The sequence below is a fragment of the Amia ocellicauda genome, chromosome 13 (assembly GCF_036373705.1).
Source record: "Amia ocellicauda isolate fAmiCal2 chromosome 13, fAmiCal2.hap1, whole genome shotgun sequence".
Classification (NCBI taxonomy): domain Eukaryota; kingdom Metazoa; phylum Chordata; class Actinopteri; order Amiiformes; family Amiidae; genus Amia; species Amia ocellicauda.
The window spans coordinates 5988694-6014027 of NC_089862.1; the positions used below are offsets into that span (position 1 = coordinate 5988694).

At 38.1% G+C, this 25334-nt stretch overlaps 1 protein-coding gene across 1 annotated transcript in view; it reads right to left on the minus strand.

The window, feature by feature from the left end:
* LOC136766975 (atrial natriuretic peptide receptor 1) overlaps positions 1-25334 on the minus strand; it is a 30933-nt gene extending 5599 nt beyond the window's left edge. Inside the window, exons 1-19 of the mRNA XM_066720951.1 lie at positions 25149-25334; positions 24316-24437; positions 21464-21553; positions 21202-21347; positions 20852-20964; positions 12378-12524; positions 11332-11486; positions 10672-10807; positions 8554-8648; positions 8119-8263; positions 6060-6135; positions 4765-4864; positions 3969-4073; positions 3616-3693; positions 3186-3458; positions 2212-2377; positions 1824-1976; positions 1354-1528; positions 426-569 (exon numbers count right to left, since the gene is read on the minus strand). Of these exons, the coding sequence (XP_066577048.1) occupies positions 426-569; positions 1354-1528; positions 1824-1976; positions 2212-2377; positions 3186-3458; positions 3616-3693; positions 3969-4073; positions 4765-4864; positions 6060-6135; positions 8119-8263; positions 8554-8648; positions 10672-10807; positions 11332-11486; positions 12378-12524; positions 20852-20964; positions 21202-21347; positions 21464-21553; positions 24316-24437; positions 25149-25326 (2597 nt within the window). The 5' untranslated portion in view covers positions 25327-25334. The remainder of the gene's footprint in view (positions 1-425; positions 570-1353; positions 1529-1823; positions 1977-2211; positions 2378-3185; positions 3459-3615; positions 3694-3968; positions 4074-4764; positions 4865-6059; positions 6136-8118; positions 8264-8553; positions 8649-10671; positions 10808-11331; positions 11487-12377; positions 12525-20851; positions 20965-21201; positions 21348-21463; positions 21554-24315; positions 24438-25148) is intronic.

Here is a 25334-nt window from a genome sequence, read left to right on the forward strand (position 1 = left end):
CATGTCCCACCATACTTGTGTAAAACTTCAATTCATATTATAACTTAACAAAACTAAAATGTGCAGTGAATGGCAAGGTATAAATAATAGCAGGTATAAATGACTACATAAGTGGATTTAAGTGATCACCACATAGATCTCCACTGGGAACTCTACACCATTTTTAAAATGTAATTTTAATATTTGTTTCTGCCTCTTATGCACTGCAAAAAAAGACTTCCTCATTCTTTAAACCCGTCTGCAACATCTCCAACCACTGATCAGCTCTTAGCTTTTGATTGTCTAGTCTTTGAAGAAAGTAGAGGGATTTAAGGATTGATAGAAGCATTTTGACAACACTGACCAGAAGACAGACAGTAAAAGGAACTAAATGAACAGTATAACTGATTGATTTATTACGTTTTTGCAAGTAACTCCAACGTTACCTTGGCAACATCTGAGTTAACAGACTTTCTGCCTTCTTTTTTTCTTCCAGGAGCTGGGCGGTGCGCTCATTCACAATCTCCTCCAGGTTTTTGGCATAGTGCTCCATGCGGGACAACAAGTTGTCAAGAATGTTGTCCCCCCCCCTGTTAGGTTTAAAGATGTTTAAGTTACAACTGCACCAGAGTGGGCTTCTGCAGGACACCTGAGAGGAAATCTGTGGTGATTTTATACTTCTGGAAATATCTGGGCCCTCTGTAGTGATAAAATGTCATTTTGTGTTTTGTTATCCTCTTTAAAGAACTGAAACAGTAAGTACTTCAGGAAGTACAGGTGTGGAGCTGCATTCATTTTTAAAGGCTTAAACGTTGAGAAGGCACAGGAAAGGTGGAGGATACAATTGGTTGTACTCGATGAGAATTTTCTCTTGAGAGTCTAGGCCCAAGGTACTTGAGGTAACAACCATGGCGATGCTTTTGGATGTGCAGCAATACAGGAGTTGAAATTATTGCACATTATGATCCAGCATGACCGCTCTGCTTCCGTGTCGGGAAGCCTTTTCAGAGCTGTGAATAATAAAGCTTATCTAAATCAACCTGGCAAAATGTGTGTGTACATTAATTAAGATCCATTGTCATTTTCTCTTTTTTCTCACGGTAAAAAAAGCTATAAGGAAATTCATCCAAGATAGTGGCAAACAGTTTCCTTTTAATGGGATCTTAACTAAAAAATAATCAAGAGAAATGTTCAACTGTAACTGCTACTGTTGAATAATTCACATTCTTCAGTGATGTTACTATCAACCCATTGTGTGAAATATTGTTGACCTGCTATGGACTCTAAATGGTCTGCTATGACAGGGAATAGAAATGGTTATGAAAGACTTTACACAGACAAAGGATGGCTGTGTAGTACACGGTGTCTACTTACGTGGAAGGGCTTAACTTCTTCACTACTACTTTCAAGGACACAAAGTCTGGTCTCTCTGAAGGTCTCTCTCTCCAGCAGCTCTTCATCAGCATCTCCACATTCTCAGGGCACTCCGCTGTGCCACAATGGGGCCGGAGGGGAATGCAACCTCCCGCCTTCACCTCCGCTATAATCTCTGTAACATATTCACAGTGTTCAGTCAGGTCTGGAGCCGAGAGCAGAAATCGTTTCAAGATGGTTTTATGTTACACGTGAATTTGAAACGGCACTTAAATTGTTACAGACATGCGCTTCATAACTTGAAAAAACAAATGGTGAAATCTAGAGAAAACAGAAGAGGGCAAGTGGGAACCAAAGTTGTGGGTCAAGTTTTCTCTTCAGATATCACTGTCTGTCCTTCATGTTTTTCCAAAAAGACAAAATGTAATTAATATATGTCTTCAATAAAATAAGGTGAATGTTTTTCATACCCTTTATACTCGGGGTGCAATGTGGGATGAAAAACACATCACTGCGATACACAATCTCATGGACTATGATGCCAAAACTGTAAACATCTCCTTTTTGTGTTCCATTAGGAGGCATGTTGTCCCTTAACAGCTCAGGTGCTCTCCACAGTAAACCTGGGATAGGAAACATACCAATAGTTATTAACTGTAACAGCAGATACTTACATTGAAACTTACATTTTTCATTGTATTCAGGGCTGCATAACCAGAAGCACATACTTGCACCCGTAAAAATTAATTCATACATACATCATTATAAATGTATGAATGTATATATGTATATTAGCAGGACCTCTTTTGCCTCTCTTTAACATGATGAAGAGAATATAATGCAAGGCATGCTACTTACGCTGCCAGTGTTCAAGACTGCTTTGGACGTCAACAGCATTGGGCCGTCTGAGGTTGCTCAGTCCAAAGTCTGTGATCTTTAATACAAACCTGCTGTCTACCACACAGTTTGTAGATGAAAGGTGTCCATGTGACCTTAGAGGACTCTTGTGAAGATAGTCCATTCCCTGAAGATAATCATAAACTCAAATTTCTAAAAGCACTTTTTTACAATTGAAAGAACACTTGACTCTAACTTTAAAACTGGCAGTTCAAGTAGTTGCTAACATTCAAATCATAAAAATAATCAGAAGACATATATATATATATATATATATATATATATATATATAGTTGTATCATTGCAAATGACCTATCAACATTAAAAGATCTGTATTGTCCTACTCTGTATTTGACTAAAAACAGGCTAATAGTCTCCATAGGAATGATGAATGGTGTGGAAGAGATCTGATCTACATCAAAGAACACTCAAAAAAGAATGTGTTATAGAATCTGATCCATGCGCACACTGAACATCCCTTACAATTACTTCCATGCCTTTTGGCTCTGCCCACCAACTCAACACTTCTGGCAAGAAGTCATTAACAAAACACCCTCTTTTTTTGGGGCTGCACCATCCCACTCTCTCCATCCACATGTCTACTTGGAGACTTAACTACACTCAACCCCACCGCATAAAATCCAAGTCCAATTCTCCTAGTGTTAACCATCGCCAAGAAAACTATACTCCTGAACTGGAAAAGCAGAGACAAACAACATCACACAATGGCTAAATCTACTAATAGATCACATCACAATGGAAAAGTGGGCATACAATCTTTCAGAATGTATTCATGAAATATATTTGCTTTGATGGAAGAGACAGTGGATATTATTAAATCTGAAAATGTGCAGTTGCAATGGACAATGGTCGAAAGTCTGATTCACAAGCACATTTAATAAGAAATACAACCAAAGAGAAACAGATAAACATACCTTCACTATGTCCAACATTAAAGAATATTTAAAGGTCCAGTCAAGCTTTATGGAATCATTCTTCAAAATATCCTGTGAAAACCAGTAAAAATTTAATTTGATTATGCAAACAAAACTGAAAGAGGAGATGCACCTTAAATAAAACACTGTCAATGTCAGAAACAGCACCTGCAAACTCCCTTTGGGGCAATATTCAGTCAGCAGGCAGAGGTGAGGTGGATCTATACAGGCACCAATGAAGCTGCATATGTTGGGATGGTTCAAATCTCTGCACTGCAGAAGAAATTCAAATTAATGTGTACTTTCATGCCTCAGATACATTACTTTTCTGCATCATTTTAAATATGAAGTATGAATACCGTTTAGTTTTTTCTTTGGTGGAAGGGGTTAGGGGAGAATGAAGAACAAACCCCGCCCTATGCTCTCTTACCTGCTTCAGCTCAGAAAGTAATTCCTTATTGAGATTAACAGTTTTTGCATGCAGGAAGCGCACAGAACAGGTGTTTTCCTAAGAAAAAAAAAAGAAAAGGAAAGAAGATCAGGAAGTCACATGACAGCTGTAAAAATGTGCATCAAAAGACTGAGGGCCGGATTAAATCAAAACTTTGACCCACCTGCTAAGAGCAAACTACAACCCTGTGCATCATAGCGGTTACATTTCTGATTAGAAGAAAGTGGCATCTTACTGAAAATGAAGCCACAACTGAGTACAGTTCTGTAGTTTTCTATTAGCGGGTGGGTCAAAGTTCTGATTTAATCCCAGCCTGAGACTGGAAGACTCACTTTATACACTGCTGTTTTTGTAAACATGAGATCACTCTGAGTATTTTCATTTTCACAGATGGTTTCTGAGGAGGCTCGTATTGACGTGGCAGAGTAATTAGAAACCTTTAAAGAAAACATCAATAACAAATGAAAGTGTATTAGAAACCACATCAGCTTGAAAACGTTTGAGGGACACTATTTAAAATACAGGAAAGCTCATTTGTAGGCATGTATTAAGGTTTCACAAGAACAAAAATATGTGTCCTAAAGTTTAGAAATCAGAATAGACTGGAATCAGAGGTTGATGTGTTTAAAAATATCTGATTTAATATAATTACTATATTTTAATATAATTAATGAATAGAGGAAACCCTTTAATAGATGACACCCTTTTTCACCACAACCAAGTGTTATCCCAATACAGATTTAATTAAACATATTATATGTAGGTCTGGTTTCACTTGCTTCAGAAGATGACCTGAGAAATATATACAGTAATTTACCAAAGGCTTTGTCTCCTAAAACATCCCGTAAGATTACTGCACAACAGGGATTTCTGCATATTTCTGCAAATGCACATTACAATGACACTTTTAGCCATGTATATATTTTAATACTGAAACTACATCAGTCAGTGAATGTACTTGTGTATGCACATTATGCAAATAAATTGTACATAATAAACTGTAATTTGATTCATGATTACTGCAATATTTACTTGTAATGATGTCTTTATAGTGCTGCAATGGGACAGATCCAATCTGTACTTTGTTATTTGCATTCTGAATTACAAAAAACACTGGCAATCCCTCACCTTGCACAATGAGGTGGTGTGCTTAGCTTGCATCATAGTCATCTCATTGAAGCTAATCTTCCAAAGCATCTTTGAGGCCCTCTCTTGGAGCTTGTATTTCCTGGAATAAAATAAAAAAAGTAACACATGAAAATCACAAAGTACACTAAATGCTTTATTTTTTATTTTAAATAAAAAATAAAAAATAAACTGATGTAAGCATTAAGTATTCAAAGTATGCATCAATACATAAATATACATTTTTTGAAGACAAATCTGAAAATTACATAATGTAATTGGGAATAAGTGTCACATAGCAGAACATTAGCATCACCATGAGCTCCAAAGCCTGCTGTGGAGCAACACGTGTTACAGCTTGTACTGCAAAAAGCACTCAGGACAAAATAAAAATAGCCTATAACTCAGCCTGACCACACATTTTTTGTTTTGTGTTTATTTATATCAGAGACCAAATTATTTATTTAAATATATAAATATACAAATAATAAAGTCTGCTGCTAGTTTCCAGGCAATGCAAGGTTAAACAAGGCACAAGGGACATATTGTCTCTGAACTCTTGCTATTACCATAGAGCAGGAAATATGAATCTGTGTTAATGTTTTCTTTGCTTCTAGGTAAACACTATTTCCTCACTGCAGAGGTCATATATCTTTATATATATATAATGTATTTATTTATTTTTTAAAGGATGTTGTTCGGTCTCAATTTCTATTGGGTTCCCTATTTGGAAAGATATCTAGCCTTAGATATCTAGCCTCTTCCCTGAAAATTAATTTCAGTTATAATGTTTAAGTACCACTGGGTGGCAGCACTACCTTTTTAATGAGCTGTGGTCTTTGTTACCAAGCAACTATAAAGAGCTAAATATAAACACTTGGAAAACATGGTCAAGAGGGAGAGAAGAGTTCAGATGTACAAAACACATTTGGTCAATGCACTGCCCCTTTGTTATGGAATCTGTCATCTATTAATGTGGCAAGGCATAGTTCTCAGGATATGAATCTCTGCTTCTGTGATGTGTATAGATTACGTAGTCAGAGTGAAATGATTAAAATTACAGGTTTTTCAAATGAGACTGAATCAGATTATAAATTGGTACCACTTTCCAGCTGTAAATATAAATTTGCATACATACATATATGTGTACACTGTGCAGATTAATACATTCTGCATCATGTATGCAATGTAGAATATCTGCTGGTTTTCTGCACCTTACATATACTGTACATATGTAATGTAATGTAATATGTACATATCATCTGCAACAAATATATAGAAGAAGCTCATTATGGTACCTGTACAGAAGACTCAGAGCCACTGTTACCATGGCTAGCAAGACACCAATTAGTGCAACTGCAATGATGATACTTCCTGCCGGGATGAACAGTGTGTTAGAGGTTCAGTGTAGGAACAACGCAATACATTTCCTTGTGTATGTATACAGTTAATTAACATTTACTTAAACAATTATTTCATAAACAATCATTTTATAGTGTACATTTTAATTTGTACAGATATTTATTTTGTGAAAATAAATATAAAACAATAGGCCGACATTGTTTTCTCCACATGCACAGAGGCATCCTGAATTGTTTAAGGCGGGTTCTAAAGAGGTGTATTTATTCATCCTCTTTGTATAGTAAAATCTTCAGTTTCTCTTCAGTAAATCCTCAGTTTATCTTCCAATTCGTGCTTGCCTATTACTTCTTTAAACAGTGTTAGACAGAACAGTGCCCTTGGAGGGTAAATTACAAATAAAGGATGGAGTAACATCTATTGGCTCCTGGCAGTCAAGCCACAATATCAATGTTGTAAATGTTTAATGATCAATTTCAATTTTCATCATTCAGATGTTTTGGTGTCCTTAAAACTTTGTCCTGGCTCATTGGCTTGAGGCCCAAAATGGTAATCTTTTTTTATGATTTAATATCTATGTATTAAACAAATTAGACAAATTGTATTACATTTTGTAACTCTGACAACTAGTAAATCTAAATCAAGCTTTATTTTCTAGACTTTGGTTTTGTTATTAATTGTACTATTTAATTTTATATAATTGTAACAGTAATCAAAACTCTGTTGGTATTCACTTTTGTATTTGGAAACCTTTTGATGTACATAATCCATAATGTTCTTCACAGACTGATTGAAGACCTGGATGCCATTTCTATGTGCGTAACTCTTACTACTGATCATTTTAATTTCCTTTTTTTCAGTCAGTAGTCAGTGTTTTAGCTAAGGGCTATAATAGTGCATTATTAATCTGAAAAACATTTTTATAAAATAGAAGGTAAAGGTGAATCATTCTTACCCTGACAAAGTTGCTCACATCTCATAAAACTGGGACCAAGGGCCAACATGTCATTATTTCAGTGATTTATTTCTAAGTCGCAAACTAACGGCCATTATTCCTCATTTCAAAATGAGGGAGACATGCTTTGGGGAAGGTTAGACTTGAAGGGAAGTTAATATGTTGGAAAAGATAAAAACACTCCTGACATCTGCTGGCATTGCAACTCATTACAGCTATTGTTAGCCATCCTAACTCAGTGAACACTAAACTCACAAGTACTCAGCTAAGTTAGCTAAGTTTGCAGTGACACACAAACCCCAGCCTCCCCTCTTTGATATGTGTATTTGTGCATTTGCATTTGTAACTTCTTTACATCTTTCGAAGTCTCACTCAAACAGTCTTTTCTTAATATTATTGTAGTTTTAATCCTGTCCTTGCATAAATCCTGACTTTAAAAGGACACATCTGCGAAACAAATTGTAAGAGCTTTCCAGCAGTTTTATCTTAGTAATGTCTTATGATGTGTAGACTTTTATAGTCATACTAACAGAGACCAGTGAGCTTTAACATTGGAAGTCAGTTTGAATGGTTCTCAAAGAGATTGTGATACGTGTGTTTGTGATGCAAATACGTTTTGCAAGATTCTCCGATGTTTTGACCCTACATTTCAGGAATTTGCTATATGGCTCTGATTAAGGAAGCAAAATGGGATGAGGCGAGCTTATCATGATTCTAGCATTTGCATGGTGTGTAAGTATGTGTATGTTGTGGTACCTTTGTTGTTCTGGAAAATAGTATGACATTACATTGGCTAAATGGTTATTCTTGACCTCTGAAATCTTTTAAAAACCCAAGTACAATTCATCCTCTAGCTGACACTGGATTTCAAACCTATAGCAAATGTGACAATGTGGCGGACTGTACCATTAACCACACGCCACCTGATGGACACATTTTTTATATATCGTGAAGAACGTGCCTGATACGTACACTCTAAGCCACAAATCACGATTGTGGAGCTGATTTTCAAGTGCATGTAAGCCCAGCACTGAGAGAGGTACCTGTTCTGTCGTCCTCACAGTGCTCCCTTGCAAACCCACACACAGGACTGTCAAGTGGGGCAGTAGTCCTTCCTCCAGGCCAAACAATGCTGAGTCCTGGAACTTGCACATAGGTTTTCTGTGTTCCAAGATAATTTGCTATAGCCTGCAAATGCCAAGAACCATGATAGGGAGAACAAAAAGATGAAAACATTAATTTAATTTTCTTTATTTGATAGCAAAATGAAAGCATTCTTTAATTATGCATGAAAAACACAATTTGCTAGGTAAAACCTAGGTCTTTTTTTGATAAACAATTTCTGTGTTCATTGCATCTGTGTTAATTCATAGAGCGGTGTGTGAAATTGAATTTGTGTACACTATAGTAGGAGAAATTGTGTGGGCAGTTAATAATGAACGTATTCGATCAAATTCCAGGATCAATAAATAACTCACCTCAAATGTGCCATTTTTATTGTGTTGTATGTGATACATCGTGTATGCAGATTCACGGTCTCCATTGTTATCTATTGTAACTTCACCCTGAATCCCTAAACCCAAACAATATGAGTACATAGGTTACATTTGGTCTCTCAAAAATACATTTTTGACATGTGAACTCAACAGAACCCTTAATTACAATGAGGGAAAAAAGTATTTGATCCCCTGCTGATTTTGTACGTTTGCCCACTGAAAAAGAAATGATCAGTCTATAATTTTAATGGTAGGTGTATTTTAACAGTGAGAGACAGAATAACAACAAAAAAATCCAGAAAAATTCATTTCAAAAAAGTTATAAATTGATTTGCATGTTAATGAGGGAAATAAGTATTTGATCCCCTATCAATCAGCAAGATTTCTGGCTCCCAGGTGTCTTTTATACAGGTAACGAGCTGAGATTAGGAGCACTCTCTTAAAGGGAGTGCTCCTAATCTCAGCTCGTTACCTGTATAAAAGACACCTGTCCACAGAAGCAATCAATCAATCAGATTCCAAACTCTCCACCATGGCCAAGACCAAAGAGCTGTCCAAGGATGTCAGGGACAAGATTGTAGACCTACACAAGACTGGAATGGGCTACAAGACCATCACCAAGCAGCTTGGTGAGAAGGTGACAACAGTTGGTGCGATTATTCGCAAATGGAAGAAACACAAAATAACTGTCAGTCTCCCTCGGTCTGGGGCTCCATGCAAGATCTCACCTCGTGGAGTTTCAATGATCATGAGAACGGTGAGGAATCAGCCCAGAACTACACAGGGGGATCTTGTTAATGATCTCAAGGCAGCTGGGACCATAGTCACCAAGAAAACAATTGGTAACACACTACGCCGTGAAGGACTGAAATCCCGCAGCGCCCGCAAGGTCCCCCTGCTCAAGAAAGCACATGTACAGGCCCGTCTGAAGTTTTCCAATGAACATCTGAATGATTCAGAGGAGAACTGGGTGAAAGTGTTGTGGTCAGATGAGACCAAATTCGAGCTCTTTGGCATCAACTCAACTCGCCGTGTTTGGAGGAGGAAGAATGCTGACTATGACCCCAAGAAAACCATCCGAACTGTCAAACATGGAGGTGGAAACATTATGCTTTGGGGTGTTTTTCTGCTAAGGGGACAGGACAACTGCACCGCATCAAAGGGACGATGGCCAGGGCCATGTACCGTCAAATCTTGGGTGAGAACCTCCTTCCCTCAGCCAGGGCATTGAAAATGGGTCGTGGATGGGTATTCCAGCATGACAATGACCCAAAACACACAGCCAAGGCAACAAAGGAGTGGCTCAAGAAGAAGCACATTAAGGTCCTGGAGTGGCCTAGCCAGTCTCCAGACCTTAATCCCATAGAAAATCTGTGGAGGGAGCTGAAGGTTCGAGTTGCCAAACGTCAGCCTCGAAACTTTAATGACTTGGAGAGGATCTGCAAAGAGGAGTGGGACAAAATCCCTCCTGAGATGTGTGCAAACCTGGTGGCCAACTACAAGAAACGTCTGACCTCTGTGATCGCCAACAAGGGTTTTGCCACCAAGTACTAAGTCGAAGGGGTCAAATACTTATTTCCCTCATTGACATGCAAATCAATGTATAAGTTTTTTGAAATGCGTTTTTCTGTATTTTGTTGTTGTTATTCTGTCTCTCACTGTTAAAATACACCTACCATTAAAATTATAGACTGATCATTTCTATGTCAGTGGGCAAACGTACAAAATCAGCAGGGGATCAAATACTTTTTTCCCTCACTGTAAGTAATGTAATGTAATACTAAACATTTTCTATTTTAATATTGAAGTGCATTGTTCCTTTTAACAGTCAGAAAAGCATCAGAAACAGCATTAACTGAAATTCCTGGGAAATGCTATGTGCATATTTCAAAGTTAATTTCACTTTATATTTTTAGAGATTTTAAAATACTTTTTAGGTGTTTGAAATGAATGCCAGCATTTATGTTTAGTCACAAAGGATTAGAATAATTAATTAAAGAGAGACAGGAGGCACTTTGTGGCTTTTACGTTAGTTCATTTCCAAGAAGAACTTCTTAGCGATGACGCTTCTGACATGTTAAATACACTCAAAGAAATTACCTGTGATTGTTCTATTCCACATTTTACGCGTAATGGCAGACCCATTATATGGATCACCGTTTTCAGACAGGGTTTCGTTTAATGCCTGTGCATACAGCCACACAGAATCATGGGAAATTGCAGTCAGAACAGAAACCTTAACAAGACAAACAGTTTAAAAAAAGAATTACTTAAGACACTTTTCAAGACACATCTCCTATAGGTTTATTGAGCATTTTAACAACAATTGAGCAAACTGCTTATTTCACGCTTGCAATGCCTAGCACTCACCCTTGTTCATGATAGTTTTACTTCACTTCACTCTCTCATTCAACAATTAGTAAAATTATATATATATATATATATATATATATGTGTGTGTGTGTGTGTGTACTGGCTGTGATTTGCAGAGAAAATAACCTGTAAATATTTTCATCACACCACTGTAGATTTACCCTAGACAGTGGATATCATTACTATAAAAAAACGTACATTAACTAGAATAATGCAGTGGTTAATTAATAATTGAGAGGAAAGTACTCTTTTATATTGTTTCTGTCCACTGCACTTGCCTTCCAGTTCTAAGGATAAATTATGTTCATATTAAAATAGGATGCTGTACTGTTCCGTGAAATGCACCTGACTCCAGTTTGGTTGATTTAAAATGTTTAATCAATTCACCGTTTCATCCGGTGCATAAGTGTATCCAAAATCTTCTTTAGATCTTCGTATGACCTCAGCTGAAAAGTTCATGTACTCTTCATTGTGGGGTTTATACAGGGACAGCAGAAACAGAGCTTGATATGCTTCTCTTGCTACTGTATCATGAGCATCTCCTGGAACAAGCAAATCTTTTGTATTAGAAAGAGTGGAATCTTATGTTACAATAGTGTCCATTATTGATTGATTCATTTTATTATTATGCTGTTTGTGTGTTTGAGGGCAATCAAATTGCCCCCTTTCTTTCAAGAGCGATATCAACAGCAGTTAAATACTCCACATCTCATAAAGTGACTCATCCAGTGAGAAACTTTTTGCAATCAATTGAGATGGGCCTCTTTTATTAAAAGAGCTCAGAAGTAGTCTTAATCTGAAGGATTAATGTTTAAATATGTTTAAATTGTCACATAACAGTTGGCACAATTCTATTTTTTGACATATCCCCATTCTATCAATTGAAGGTCATGATTGTTTATATGTACCAGAGGGCAAGTTATAGTATATGTAACAAATTATGAGGTCCAAAAATGGTTGCCCCCAAATGAAAACATACAAGCTTCTGACTTCTAATGTAAGTGGATTGTTATACCGACTTCTGATCAGTGTAATTTCAGATACACTACAAATGTTTTCAATTAACTACATTTAGAAGTTTCTAATCACTAAACAAATATATAATTTAGATGTGTACCTGATGAATGCAAGCAGTTCAGTGTGTTAGTATATAAACACCTTTAAAATGATTGTAGCTTTAAAGTAGCTTGATAGCTTAGAATTGTGCAAAGTTTCATAGTGATAGCTGAAAAACTGATTTACAAAACATACTAAGAATAATAAGCAGATGTGGAAAAAAAAAAGCTGAGAAAGAACAATATCTTGGTTTTACAATGCAGATAATAATCATATGTCCTGCCAGAGTGAGACGACAAAGAAAGATAACATTCTTATACAGAGAAAGAAACTCCCATACACTTTGTAGATAAATACAACCTTGAAGTCGATCTTACCTCTTTTCCAGTGAAAAACACCGAACATTACTTTCTGTTCATAAGGCTCAAAGCAGAAAAATACAAACTCTCCATTGATTAAACCTTGTTTGTGGGCTTCAATTAGCAATTCTCTCACTGCTTCTCCTTTCGCTGATATTACAATTACTGCAGAAACAAAAAATGTACTGAAACTCAACTGGAAATATATACATATACATACATATACATTTTTGCAATTAATCAAGTAAGCTATGGTGCTCTATATTTCCAAGAAGCCTGTGTTTTTATAAGCAAAGGTTTATATAAGCAGGTTTTATCTTTCAGCATTCTGAAATTACCTTTTACATGCAACTAAAGTAAAGGATTGGATCTCAACATAAATGTTATATACATAATACCTTATATGTGTCATCTGGTTCCTATTCACATTTATAACAGGTTTATAACAGGTTATTATTCTTAAATTGTACAATATCTGTGTTTTGAATCTTGTTACTGAGTACAACTGAGTACTGAGTATTTTGCTATGGGTATTATGTCCATCACACATCTTTACAATCTTAAGAAACTTCCTGTAACACATTTAAGAGTTGATTTCTGTGCAGAATATCCCTACGGATTTATGGAGCCTATTCATACATAAGAAGGCAAAGAGTGGCAGTGACATTAATCCATTTGCTAAACAATTTAGCATAGAAAATAGGACACTGAAATGGCAATGCAAAAAGAAATCTACAAAACTATACCGCACATATCGATAATCCAGTCAGAGAAGTGAAGTGGAAAAGAGATAAGCACAGTTTGTCTCAGTGATCATAGTAGTTCCGTGGGGATAACTAAATGTTTGCAGTTCCCACTGGGTAAGAAGAGAGCATAGAATTTAAATCAATCAATTCTGGAGCTTCCCGCAGTTAGGGTTAATACATAGACATGCATCTATTTCTGTTTTAGCGGGGCAGATTAATGCCTCTAAAACCCATCCAAATAGAATATGGATATTCCAGTTTTTCAAATGTACAAAACACCATGCTGTGCTATACATTACATCTACAAGGGTTGCATATCCATTAGGATGTGTGATATACTGTAAAGTGTAGCTGGGGGGTGTAGCTAGGTAATTTAGAAGGTATAGGTTTATGTTCCTGCAGGGTTTGATGAGAGACAGGTGCTTTCTTAGCTTTAAAATCTGACTTTGTTGCCTGCATGTTGGTTATTATTCCATCAGATTCAAATTTATTGATGGTTGTGAAGAACTGTGACGAGATGAAGTCCTGTCAGGATGGTTCCCCTATAGCCACTGTGTCAGGTCTGTGACAGAATAGCGATTTTAAATCCCTGGAGTGTGGTGGAGTGTGATGATAACCCTAGCAACATTGTTTGGGGAGACAAATAAAGATTTATTTGCATGCATATCCAAATTGTTTCCTTTTGATGCATCCATTTGTTTTTTCTTATCTTATTCATCTTTGGGGTCAACTATGCAATTCAGTATTTTAAATGATGAAACGAAAACATTTATTTTCAAGCATTGAAAGTTGATTTTGCATATTGTCTCATCCAGATGTTGGCCTGGGTCAAATTAAAATGCAGACTTACTTGCTAATCAATGGTCAATAGCACATCATTGTGAGTTCTCATTAGATAGAAGGACGAAAACCTTGTCAAATAAAAATTGCTTTCAAATATTTAAATTGTTAATTTGTCAGATTTTTGAATGGCAGTTTACATTTATTATTGATTTGTTTATGACTGTTTCTTTCATTTATTTGCAAAGCAAGCACAAGTTGAAAATTATTGAACGTAATCTAATAGGTGAAATACAAGGGATAATATCATAGATGGCTTTAGAGAGTATTAAAGAGCTTTCCGTTTTCTGAAACAACTCTGCATTAAAAATGTAAAATGAAAAGGAAATACAGAAAATGTTTAATATAGCACATCTGTCATGGATAATCCATTGAACCAGGAACAAGATTTATTTTTCTGTAGACATAATTGATTTATGTGGATAGGGGGAAAAGAATGCTCTGTTCTGTTTTGACATTTATCTGAATGAGATTACTTTGTTAGATTTGTTTAAAGAAACAATATACAGTGAGGGAAAAAAGTATTTGATCCCCTGCTGATTTTGTACGTTTGCCCACTGACAAAGAAATGATCAGTCTATAATTTTAATGGTAGGTGTATTTTAACAGTGAGAGACAGAATAACAACAAAAAAATCCAGAAAAACACATTTCAAAAAACTTATACATTGATTTGCATGTTAATGAGGGAAATAAGTATTTGACCCCTTCGACTTAGTACTTGGTGGCAAAACCCTTGTTGGCGATCACAGAGGTCAGACGTTTCTTGTAGTTGGCCACCAGGTTTGCACACATCTCAGGAGGGATTTTGTCCCACTCCTCTTTGCAAATCCTCTCCAAGTCATTAAGGTTTCGAGGCTGACGTTTGGCAACTCAAACCTTCAGCTCCCTCCACAGATTTTCTATGGGATTAAGGTCTGGAGACTGGCTAGGCCACTCCAGGACCTTAATGTGCTTCTTCTTGAGCCACTCCTTTGTTGCCTTGGCTGTGTGTTTTGGGTCATTGTCATGCTGGAATACCCATCCACGACCCATTTTCAATGCCCTGGCTGAGGGAAGGAGGTTCTCACACAAGATTTGACGGTACATGGCCCTGGCCATCGTCCCTTTGATGCGATGCAGTTGTCCTGTCCCCTTAGCAGAAAAACACCCCCAAAGCATAATGTTTCCACCTCCATGTTTGACGGTGGGGATGGTGTTCTTGGGGTCATTCCTCCTCCTCCAAACACGGCGAGTTGAGTTGATGCCAAAGAGCTCGATTTTTGTCTCATCTGACCACAACACTTTCACCCAGTTCTCCTCTGAATCATTCAGATGTTCATTGGCAAACTTCAGACGGGCCTGTACATGTGCTTTCTTGAGCAGGGGGACCTTGCGGGCGCTGCAGGATTTCAGTCCTTCACGGCGTAGTGTGTTGCCAATTGTTTTCTTGGTGACTATGGTCCCAGCTGCCTTGAGATCATTAACAAGATCCTCCCGTGTAGTTCTGGGCTGATTCCTCACCGTTCTCATGATCATTGAAACTCCACGAGGTGAGATCTTGCATGGAGCCCCAGACCGAGGGAGACTGACAGTTATTTTGTGTTTCTTCCATTTGCGAATAATCGCACCAACTGTTGTCACCTTCTCACCAAGACGCTTGGCGATGGTCTTGTAGCCCATTCCAGCCTTGTGTAGGTCTACAATCTTGTCCCTGACATCCTTGGACAGCTCTTTGGTCTTGGCCATGGTGGAGAGTTTGGAATCTGATTGATTGATTGCTTCTGTGGATAATCACAGCTCGTTACCTGTATAAAAGACATCTGGGAGCCAGAAATCTTGCTGATTGATAGGGGATCAAATACTTATTTCACTCATTAACATGCAAATCAATTTATAACTTTTTTGAAATGCGTTTTTCTGGATTTTTTTGTTGTTATTCTGTCTCTCACTGTTAAAATACACCTACCATTAAAATTATAGACTGATCATTTCTTTGTCAGTGGGCAAACGTACAAAATCAGCAGGGGATCAAATACTTTTTTCCCTCACTGTCACGGGGTTACAGGGGGGTTACACATTTATTTATTTATATAGTGTGTGTTATTTGTGTGTGTAAGGTGATGGGTTTTATTTATTTTCTTATAGGTGACTTAAATGTTTTATGAAGGGTGGTTGTTTTGCTTATTGGGACTTTTGTTTAATTGTTAATTAAGCCCTGATTCCCCCCCACCCCCCACCCCTTAAGAATGTACCTGTTGCCAATTAAGCATTTGGCTTCCCCTGCTAATTATTGGAACACCTGTTTTCGATTAGGATTGTGAGGTGGAGTTAAAAATGCAACTGGAAGGAACAGGGACAGAGAGATATGGGAGAGTGTGGCGTGAGCAGCAGACAGATAATAGACAAGAAAACAGTGCTTTGTTTAAAAATAAATAAATAATAAATAAATAAATAAATAAATAAATAAAAATGGTTAGAGATGCAGAGGAAGGCAGTGTGGCCAGGCAACAGAGGGGTTAAGGAGCGCTAGTAGGCTCCAGAATGCCAGAACATCACCAGAGGGACAAGGACCGGGTGGAGGGGGCAATGGTAGCCCTCTCCAGCATCCTCGGTGTAGATGGACTAGGACAAGCCAGCTTCGGCCACAGAATTCCACAAGGTAGACTCTTCTCTACAGTAAAGGGCGCAAGCAGAGACTGGATTGGTATATCTGAATTGAACTGAAAGAAAAGTGCCATTAAATGCACTTGCACTTTGCCTTTCATTTCTTTGCTGCTGTGTGCTATGAAAGTGTGATCATGTACTTCCCCTGCTCTTGTACTAGTAAGAATGTTGGTTATGGAAAGGTGTGCGTGTGTGGAGAGATTGAATAAATGGACATTTTATGGTTTGCCTCGAGTCTGTCCTGTGGTTGCTCTAGGATCAAAGAACCTGTGTAGGGGGAAATAGTGATTTGGTGATGAGGCTCCCCAACCTCAAGAACTAACTGGGGTGGTATAGTCATGAGAGGTTTAGTGACGTGGGTTTGGTCTTAGTCGGGATTTCCTTTTACCCCCCGGGGATCCCCCGTCACTTATATTTTTAAAAATAGCAATGGACAAAGATTACAACAAGAAAAAATCTAATTATCTCTCAAGTAATGCATCTTGAAACATGATCATAACTGTATGGGCACACACTCTATATTTTGTTTGTCTCCTTCACTTCCAGTACTGACAGCTGCATATAAATGGTCTGTGACAGCCAGAGCCTAGGAGAAAACTGAAAACCCATAGATATCCAGAACAGCAAACAAGAGCAATCAGGGCCCTCCGTATTCATCACTCAAACGTTCCCTCCAGGGCAGTCTCTTATCTTTGCATCATTGCATTGCAATGTTCAGGGATTTACCAGTACATTATTTCACTCTGTCCCATCAAATCACTGTATACACAATGATTGGGAGTATAGCCATGACAGGGAGATGTTGGCAGTGTTTTACTCAATCAAAGACTCTCCTGTTCATAGTATCTTTCGTGTTTGCCTTGAGCAGCTTATTACCATCTCCACTGCTTTTTTGGTCTCGTCATTGTCTGTACCACTCGGCGCAGGTTGCATTTCGGTTCAGTTTGGTGAGATATAGTGTACCACGGTGTACCACAAGCTGGTGCACTTCAGTGCAACTCTGCAGAACAGCAGAACATAGTGCAACTCAATGCGTAAGAGTGCAATTGGTGCATTTCCAGTGCACTACAGTACAGGAAGTAATGTGGCAGTGCAGAAAACATCTTGCAAACTGCAGCTGTTTTGGTTTTGGTGACACATGTCAGGAGTGCCAAAGACCATCCTGGCCACCAGCACTCTTCAATTGCCATGATGGTCTCTCTCCCTGCAGTCTCAATTAAGCCTGAGCTAAACGGCAGTGTAGAATGGTTGCTGCACCGGTCTTATGCGGCAGAGACAAGATTAACAATCTGACTTTATATCTGGCAGGCCTCTCTGAGTCTCTTGGTCCCACCCCAGACACTCCACCAGTGGAATTGGCTGTGAAAAAACAATCCTTGAGTTTGAAGTCGTGAGGAAAGGTGCACAAGCCACATGTCATTCTATGGTGGCACTAGTGGCATCACAGTGCCAACTTTGTCTGTCACAGGCAAGACACTGATAGGACGCACTTTATTGACAACCCTATCTTGCTGATGTAGACATTTGTCCCAGCAATGGAAGCCATGGATTGCAAGCCAAGGAATATTCACGGCAGCTGAACTGTTTGGGTCCCCTTTGGACCCCTCAGGTATGTAGACTATCTTGGCGCAACTGCTTGAAACCTCACAGACCCTCACCCAGGGCAGCTCCACCCTTAGGTCAGCGTGGCCCTGGTCAGTCTATCGACAGAAGACACGGAAGCCCTGGACCGCAGGCACCGCCGCATCTGCTGCCACCTCTGCTGCCACCTCTACTGCTGCCTCCACTCCCACTGCCCTGAAGGATTTCAGCAGTCTCTGATCCACCCATTTACACCCCAGCAACGCTCAATTTGGCAAACATACACCCAGGACACCTGGAGGCAGGGGCGGAGTGGGACCAAAATTCAGCCCATTTTAGCCACACCAGCCCCCCATGCCCAAACCACAAAAAATCCTAAATTAAGATTAAAAACCATGTCTGACAACTGTAATAGAAAATATAAAAATGTGTCAAAATTGTTATCTGATGAAGGCTTTGATTTCGAAGGAGTTGTCTGTTGTGTATGCTGCCATTTGCCACCTGCAAACTATCTTGACAGGACAGAACAACATTAGAAATCAGATGAGTTTTAAGGATTTGGGGAAGATGAATCAGTGCAAGCAATAGCATACAGTAATATCTTATAATATACTGTAATGTGCAGTATCCATACACACATATATGGAATAAGATTGATGTCAAAAACATTTTTCTACTTGTTCAGATGAACATCATCTCTTTTCCAGGTCACACCACCTTATTTAATCTTCATTTCTTTTATGTGGTCTTCTTTTAGATTTCTTATTCAGTTTTCTCCTTCCCCAACTAATCCTTGATGATTACTACACATTTAGGACTGTCTTTTTTTTGGTTTCTCACTGTTTGGGCACCATCTTTATTTTGTTTCCATCCATCTCTAATGAATGACTGCAAGTGAAAGCAGTTCTCACGCACGTTTGAGTTGAATGAGAATTTGCATAACCATGAGGCTTGCCTCCTCCTTAGCCAATCAGAAAACCAGGCTGGCCCATTTATCTTAGTAGCGGGATTGGCCATTGCACACAGATTGGCCATTGCACACAGATTGGCCAAATGCTTGTAATGACAGAGAAATAGTGCAAAAAACAAATATATTTGTTTCAATTCCAACCGGCCCACCTATCAAAAAATGGTCCGGTCAATCCGCCTATGCTTGGAGGCTCCAAATTATAAACGTTGGTTACTCTCTGCAATTTATGGACTTTCGTGAAGGACAGCCTGCAGCACTTGGCACTACTGAAGTATGCCAAAATTTCAGCTCTGCTTGAGAAGCATGCCATCCACTAAATGCCCCCTCTAGCAATGCATGAGGCGTTCTACTCTCCCAACTTCCTAAAGCCCAAGAAAGAAGGCAGTTTCTGACCCATCTTGGATCTGAGACTCCTGAACTGCCATCTGAAGGTGTTTTGCTTCAAGATGCTCAATCAGTAATGGGGAATATCCATTACTCAGCACAGAATGTATGTTTTAACACACAGAATTCAATCAAAACCTTCAGTAAATATTGAATAAAAAGTTTCAAACATTTATTTGGATGTATCTGTGGTGAAACTTCCACATTTATTGATTAACAATTAAAAAAACATGCATTTTTTAAATATCTAATTTATTTTTACCTTCATGCATTGGAAAATGCAGTAATTGTTTATTTTTGTTAAGTTGTTGCAGGATTCTATGAATTTAGGATGCCCTTTACCCCTAAAAATCAAATTTCAAGTCTCTGCTACATTAAATTGAGTTTTGGTGATCAGATGATCAGAAAACAGTGAACTTCCCAATATCAAAAACAAGCAAACAGACACATACAGGCCACTATATATATAAGCATATTGAGTCGGTTCCCATGCCTGTCCAAGGCCCATCTGCCTATTTAATAACATGAGTCTGCTTCGGCTGACCCACCTGGCTGATCAAGCAGCATGGCAATGTGAGGATTGCCATTATCTCATTAGAAGCTTAAAATGTACCATCCGGTCAGACACCACAAGAAGAGATGGGGAATCTCTCTACAGGCTGTACTGTTGTATCATCTCAATATAGAGCAGACGCACATTCCTTACATAACATCAATGTTGCTAACTTCACAAATTGTGACACAAGTCCAGGTATATGGTAATGTTTTCTCCCAACGAGCTGGCTATTTTTTGGATTTGTGTTTAAATAACATTGAATTCTTCGGTCTGGATGTCATGGCACATTCGCAAAATAGGAATTAAATCATTTCCACAGTTACAGATGATAATATATACTCCCCTAACCCCTATTGAAGGGAGAAGTTACCGGGAGTCACCATGCTGATCAGATGCAAGCCTAAATGGATTACACAGTGGTCTCCAACCCTGGTGCTGTAGAGAGCTTTGTCACAATGTTTACCAGAAGACCCTGCAGCTTTTCAGGACTAAGGCTACAGGGGAAGCAGGAACTATGCTGATTCAGTAACAAAAATCTCATCATGGTTAAAAAAATAATGACACTGAAACAACTTGTACCCACATACCTAAGGTACCAGATTTGAGCTTGATTCATTTTTTTAAATGTCAGTTGACCGATTAGATTTCAGTAATGAACTGACTTTTGTCCTAATGCTTACAGTCATGTGAAATCAACAATCAAAGCCAAACAAAACAATATACTAACCGAACATTTGTTGGAGATTTATGTGGGGGAGAAGCATACTCACTGCGTGACACAGCAGTCACTTCCTCAATAACTCTTTTTGATGTAAAAGAGGTGTTGTAGCCATGAATATCTCTATAAATTGCCACTGTAATGTTGTGTTGCTCAGCAGCAAATCTAAAATAAGATTGAACGAGAAACAAGGATGATTCAATTTCTGCTCTGCACAGGACGACAAATGTATTTTAAGATTTTTGGAATCCCCAATTGTGCTAATGCTAACTCCCACCACCTCACGTGTATTTTGTAAAATATTTAAAATACACTAGACATAATATTATCTGAGACTTCCATATAGGGTAATAAATCATTCATCATATGTGTTCCAAATAGGAAAAAGTTATTGGTTTTTACTTAATCCCTTCTGCCGGGATTGTCCAGGTGGCCTTGTTTTCATAGATGATGCCAATGCGTCTCCAGCCAAAGTTTTCACAGATCTTAACGAAGAAAGACCCCATTTTGGTAAAAGGACCAAACACTCTAGTCATTGTAGGGAAATCCTATACAAACAAGAGAAAACAAGAGGTTTGGAGTGGTTTCAATAACCATTATTGCTGTACAAATGATTCTTGGAAGCAGCATATGTGGCTTATATTTCCTAAAAATAGTAGTCTACCGTTTTATCCAGAAATTCTGAATCAGCGCAGATGGGACTGATGACAGCAATGTTCCAGTAAGCTGCAAGTCTGGCTGCATGGGAGCACACCTGTTGAAAACAAAACACTTAAAGAATACCAGGAATCTTACATTTATCTTGTCCCTAGAGTGACAGCCATACCAAAGCAAATTATTTTATGTGGAATAAACTTAATTCCATTCACCCACAGTTAGGCAAAACATGAATGGAACATGGCAGGTATTCTGTGTCAATACATAATGTGGTGGGGAAATTCCCATGAATGATTGGACTGAAAGAGAGATTTCATGGGATAAATACTGTAAATAAGGGTACATGACTTCAGGTTACAGCCAGCGGCAGAACTAACTCTAAGCACAGAGGGGGCGGGGCGCTCTCTTGGGCCACCCCACCACTCCTCTGTAAAGCCTACAACTGCGGGGTCCTCCAGGTAGTCCTCTGCAGAGATATAACATGTTTATTTTATATATATATATATATATATATAACGGGGTTGCCAGTGTAATGGAGTTAAAAACACTCTGTAAGCTCACTCCATGAAGGACAATATACATCACTCTAAGCGCGGCGTCTTAAAGCTACACTTTTCTTTTTTTCTCATTCCTTACATTTCAGAGCGCCTGTATTTTCTATTCATTGTTTTATGTATCTAACTTAATGGTAGCTAGTTGGCTAGTTACTAGAGTCTAAACAAGACACAGAGTTTGCCAAATGATAGGATAAGTTACACGTAAATCAAATATTAAAACAGACCCATCATTATTTTATTGATAAAACAAAGATGAACATTGCACTAAACAATTTGTTTTCAATTATTTCAGAATATTTCAGAATAGTTATGCTGTTTTGATACAGTATGACATAAAATACCAAAAGTATTTTAAACAAATTACTAAATGAATACTGATTTTGAAGACCCTGGTCCCACCCCACCAGCAGCGCAGATGCAAGTCCCAGGCAAAGGGGCCCCTCAAGTAGGTATAACGACAGACTCTGTAGATTGCTATTTACAATATTTTATAAAATAAGCAACAACAGCTCAGATCAGTGCCAGGATTTAATGAAATCATATAGCATAACTTATGATATTATACAGTGAGGGAAAAAAGTATTTGATCCCCTGCTGATTTTGTACGTTTGCCCACTGACAAAGAAATGATCAGTCTATAATTTTAATGGTAGGTGTATTTTAACAGTGAGAGACAGAATAACAACAACAAAATCCAGAAAAATGCATTTCAAAAAAGTTATACATTGATTTGCATGTTAATGAGGGAAATAAGTATTTGATCCGCTATCAATCCGCAAGATTTCTGGCTCCCAGGTGTCTTTTATACAGGTAACGAGCTGAGATTAGAAGCTCCTAATCTCAGCTCGTTACCTGAATAAAAGACACCTGTCCACCGAAGCAGTCAAGGAGGATCTTATTAATGATCTCAAGGCAGCTGGGACCATAGTCACCAAGAAAACAATTGGTAACACACTACGCCGTGAAGGACTGAAATCCTGCAGCGCCCGCAAGGTCCCCCTGCTCAAGAAAGCACATGTACAGGCCCGTCTGAAGTTTGCCAATGAACATCTGAATGATTCAGAGGAGAACTGGATGAAAGTGTTGTGGTCAGATGAGACCAAAATCGAGCTCTTTGGCATCAACTCAACTCGCTGTGTTTGGAGGAGGAGGAATGACCCCAAGAACACCATCCCCACCGTCAAACATGGAGGTGGAAACATTATGCTTTGGGGGTGTTGTTCTGCTAAGGGGACAGGACAACTGCACCGCATCAAAGGGACGATGGACGTGGCCATGTACCATCAAATCTTGGGTGAGAACCTCCTTCCCTCAGCCAGGGCATTGAAAATGGGTCGTGGATGGGTATTCCAGCATAACAATGACCCAAAACACACAGCCAAGGCAACAAATCAGTGGCTCAAGAAGAAGCACATTAAGGTCCTGGAGTGGCCTAGCCAGTCTCCAGACCTTAATCCCATAGAAAATCTGTGGAGGGAGCTGAAGGTTTGAGTTGCCAAACATCAGCCTCGAAACCTTAATGACTTGGAGAGGATCTGCAATGAGGAGTGGTTATTCTGTCTCTCACTGTTAAAATACACCTACCATTGAAATTATAGACTGATCATTTCTTTGTCAGTGGGCAAACATACAAAATCAGCAGGGAATCAAATACTTTTTTCCCTCACTGTGTATATATATATATATATATATATATATATATATATATATATATATATATATATTGAATTTTACTGTTAAATAATATTTGTTCTTTGGTATATAATTGTGTGTATATATACAGCTCTGGAAAAAATTAAGAGACCACTCCAACATCAGAAATCAATGTTAAGTGTTCTCTTAATTTTTTTCAGGGCTGTGTATATACAGCTCTGGTGGAATGTGGATCTCCTTGCAGGTCCCCTAGATGCGGTGGGCCCTGCTACCTATGCCCCATCGCCCCCATTCTGGTTACAGCAATTTTAGTAATCTGCATTAGATTTGACCAACCTAGAACCTAAAAAAAGTATTATGTATTCATTACACAATATTCACATAAATCACAATGGAATTTTGAGTGTGATGAACGGGTGGAAAAAACCAAGCAATCCATCCAGAGAGCCTCTGGTGTTCAGTTTAAGATTGTAAAAAGTGAACATGGGAAAGATCTTGCAACTGTCAGATTCTTATAATACATGCAAGACTGAAGCTGATAATCTGCCATTTAAAATCTCAGGAGTTGGCATTTTCCTTACAAAAGCTAAATCAAAGTGGCTGACAGATTAGTGGAAATTAACAAAATCAAAGGTAACACTTTACTTACCTTGGAACAACATGGCCCTATGAACGCGCTGTAGTTTTTGTTCCGCTGCAGACTTACAATTTTTCCCGTTCCTCTCACCGCATCACATTCATCGTCGACAAATTCGTACAATAGTTGATGATCTATAGTGCATCCAAATAAAAAAAATCTATACATATATATATATATATATACATATCTATATGCAACGTAGAAATCTTTTTGTATGTCTCCTTGCTGTTCTATATAAAGTATCACAGAAAAAACACACTTCACACTTGAATTAGATAAAAGAAATACAGATTGATACTTCAGTTGAAAATTGTGATTACAGTTGGCTGCAATAAGAACATTTTTAAGCCTAATTCATGCCTAAGAAGTACAGAATTGCAACTATTATCTGTACTTCAATGTAACTATATACACCTAACAAATAAATTAGATCAGAACTAGAAATGTCCTCAAGCTAAACTCAGGGCCAGTGTAGAGGTAGGTTATTATTTGTAGATTCTGACTTTTAGGAATATGAGTGAACTATTGTTACCAGTTAATATTATTATGATTAAGATTACTTAGTCTGAGATTTCAAATACTCATTGGACAGAAATTGTATTCATTAATACTTATATTACAACTGGTGTTTAACTGGACCATGGCATTATGCTGTAAATGTCTCAATAAATAAATGCAAATGATAAACTTCCTGTCCTAATACAAAATGTTCAAATCCTTACCGACTACCATCCTGTCCTTGTCAACTCTTTATAAAACAAATCATGCAATGCACTTTAACTACACTCATAATTGTGTCCCAGTGTGCGTTGTTGTTAACATCCCTAACAAGAGATTCTGACCTTTTAATAGGCTAGGGCTCCTGTTTACTTCATCGATGGCAATTAAGGCACCAGCTCCAATTCTTCCCATTATGAATGGAGATGATCTGGCAGGCATTGAGATCAGCAATTCAAAATCTAATCCATCTGTCCAGGATAATAAGATTCTAAGTAGAAATGCTTGAAAAACACCTTCCATCTGCAACA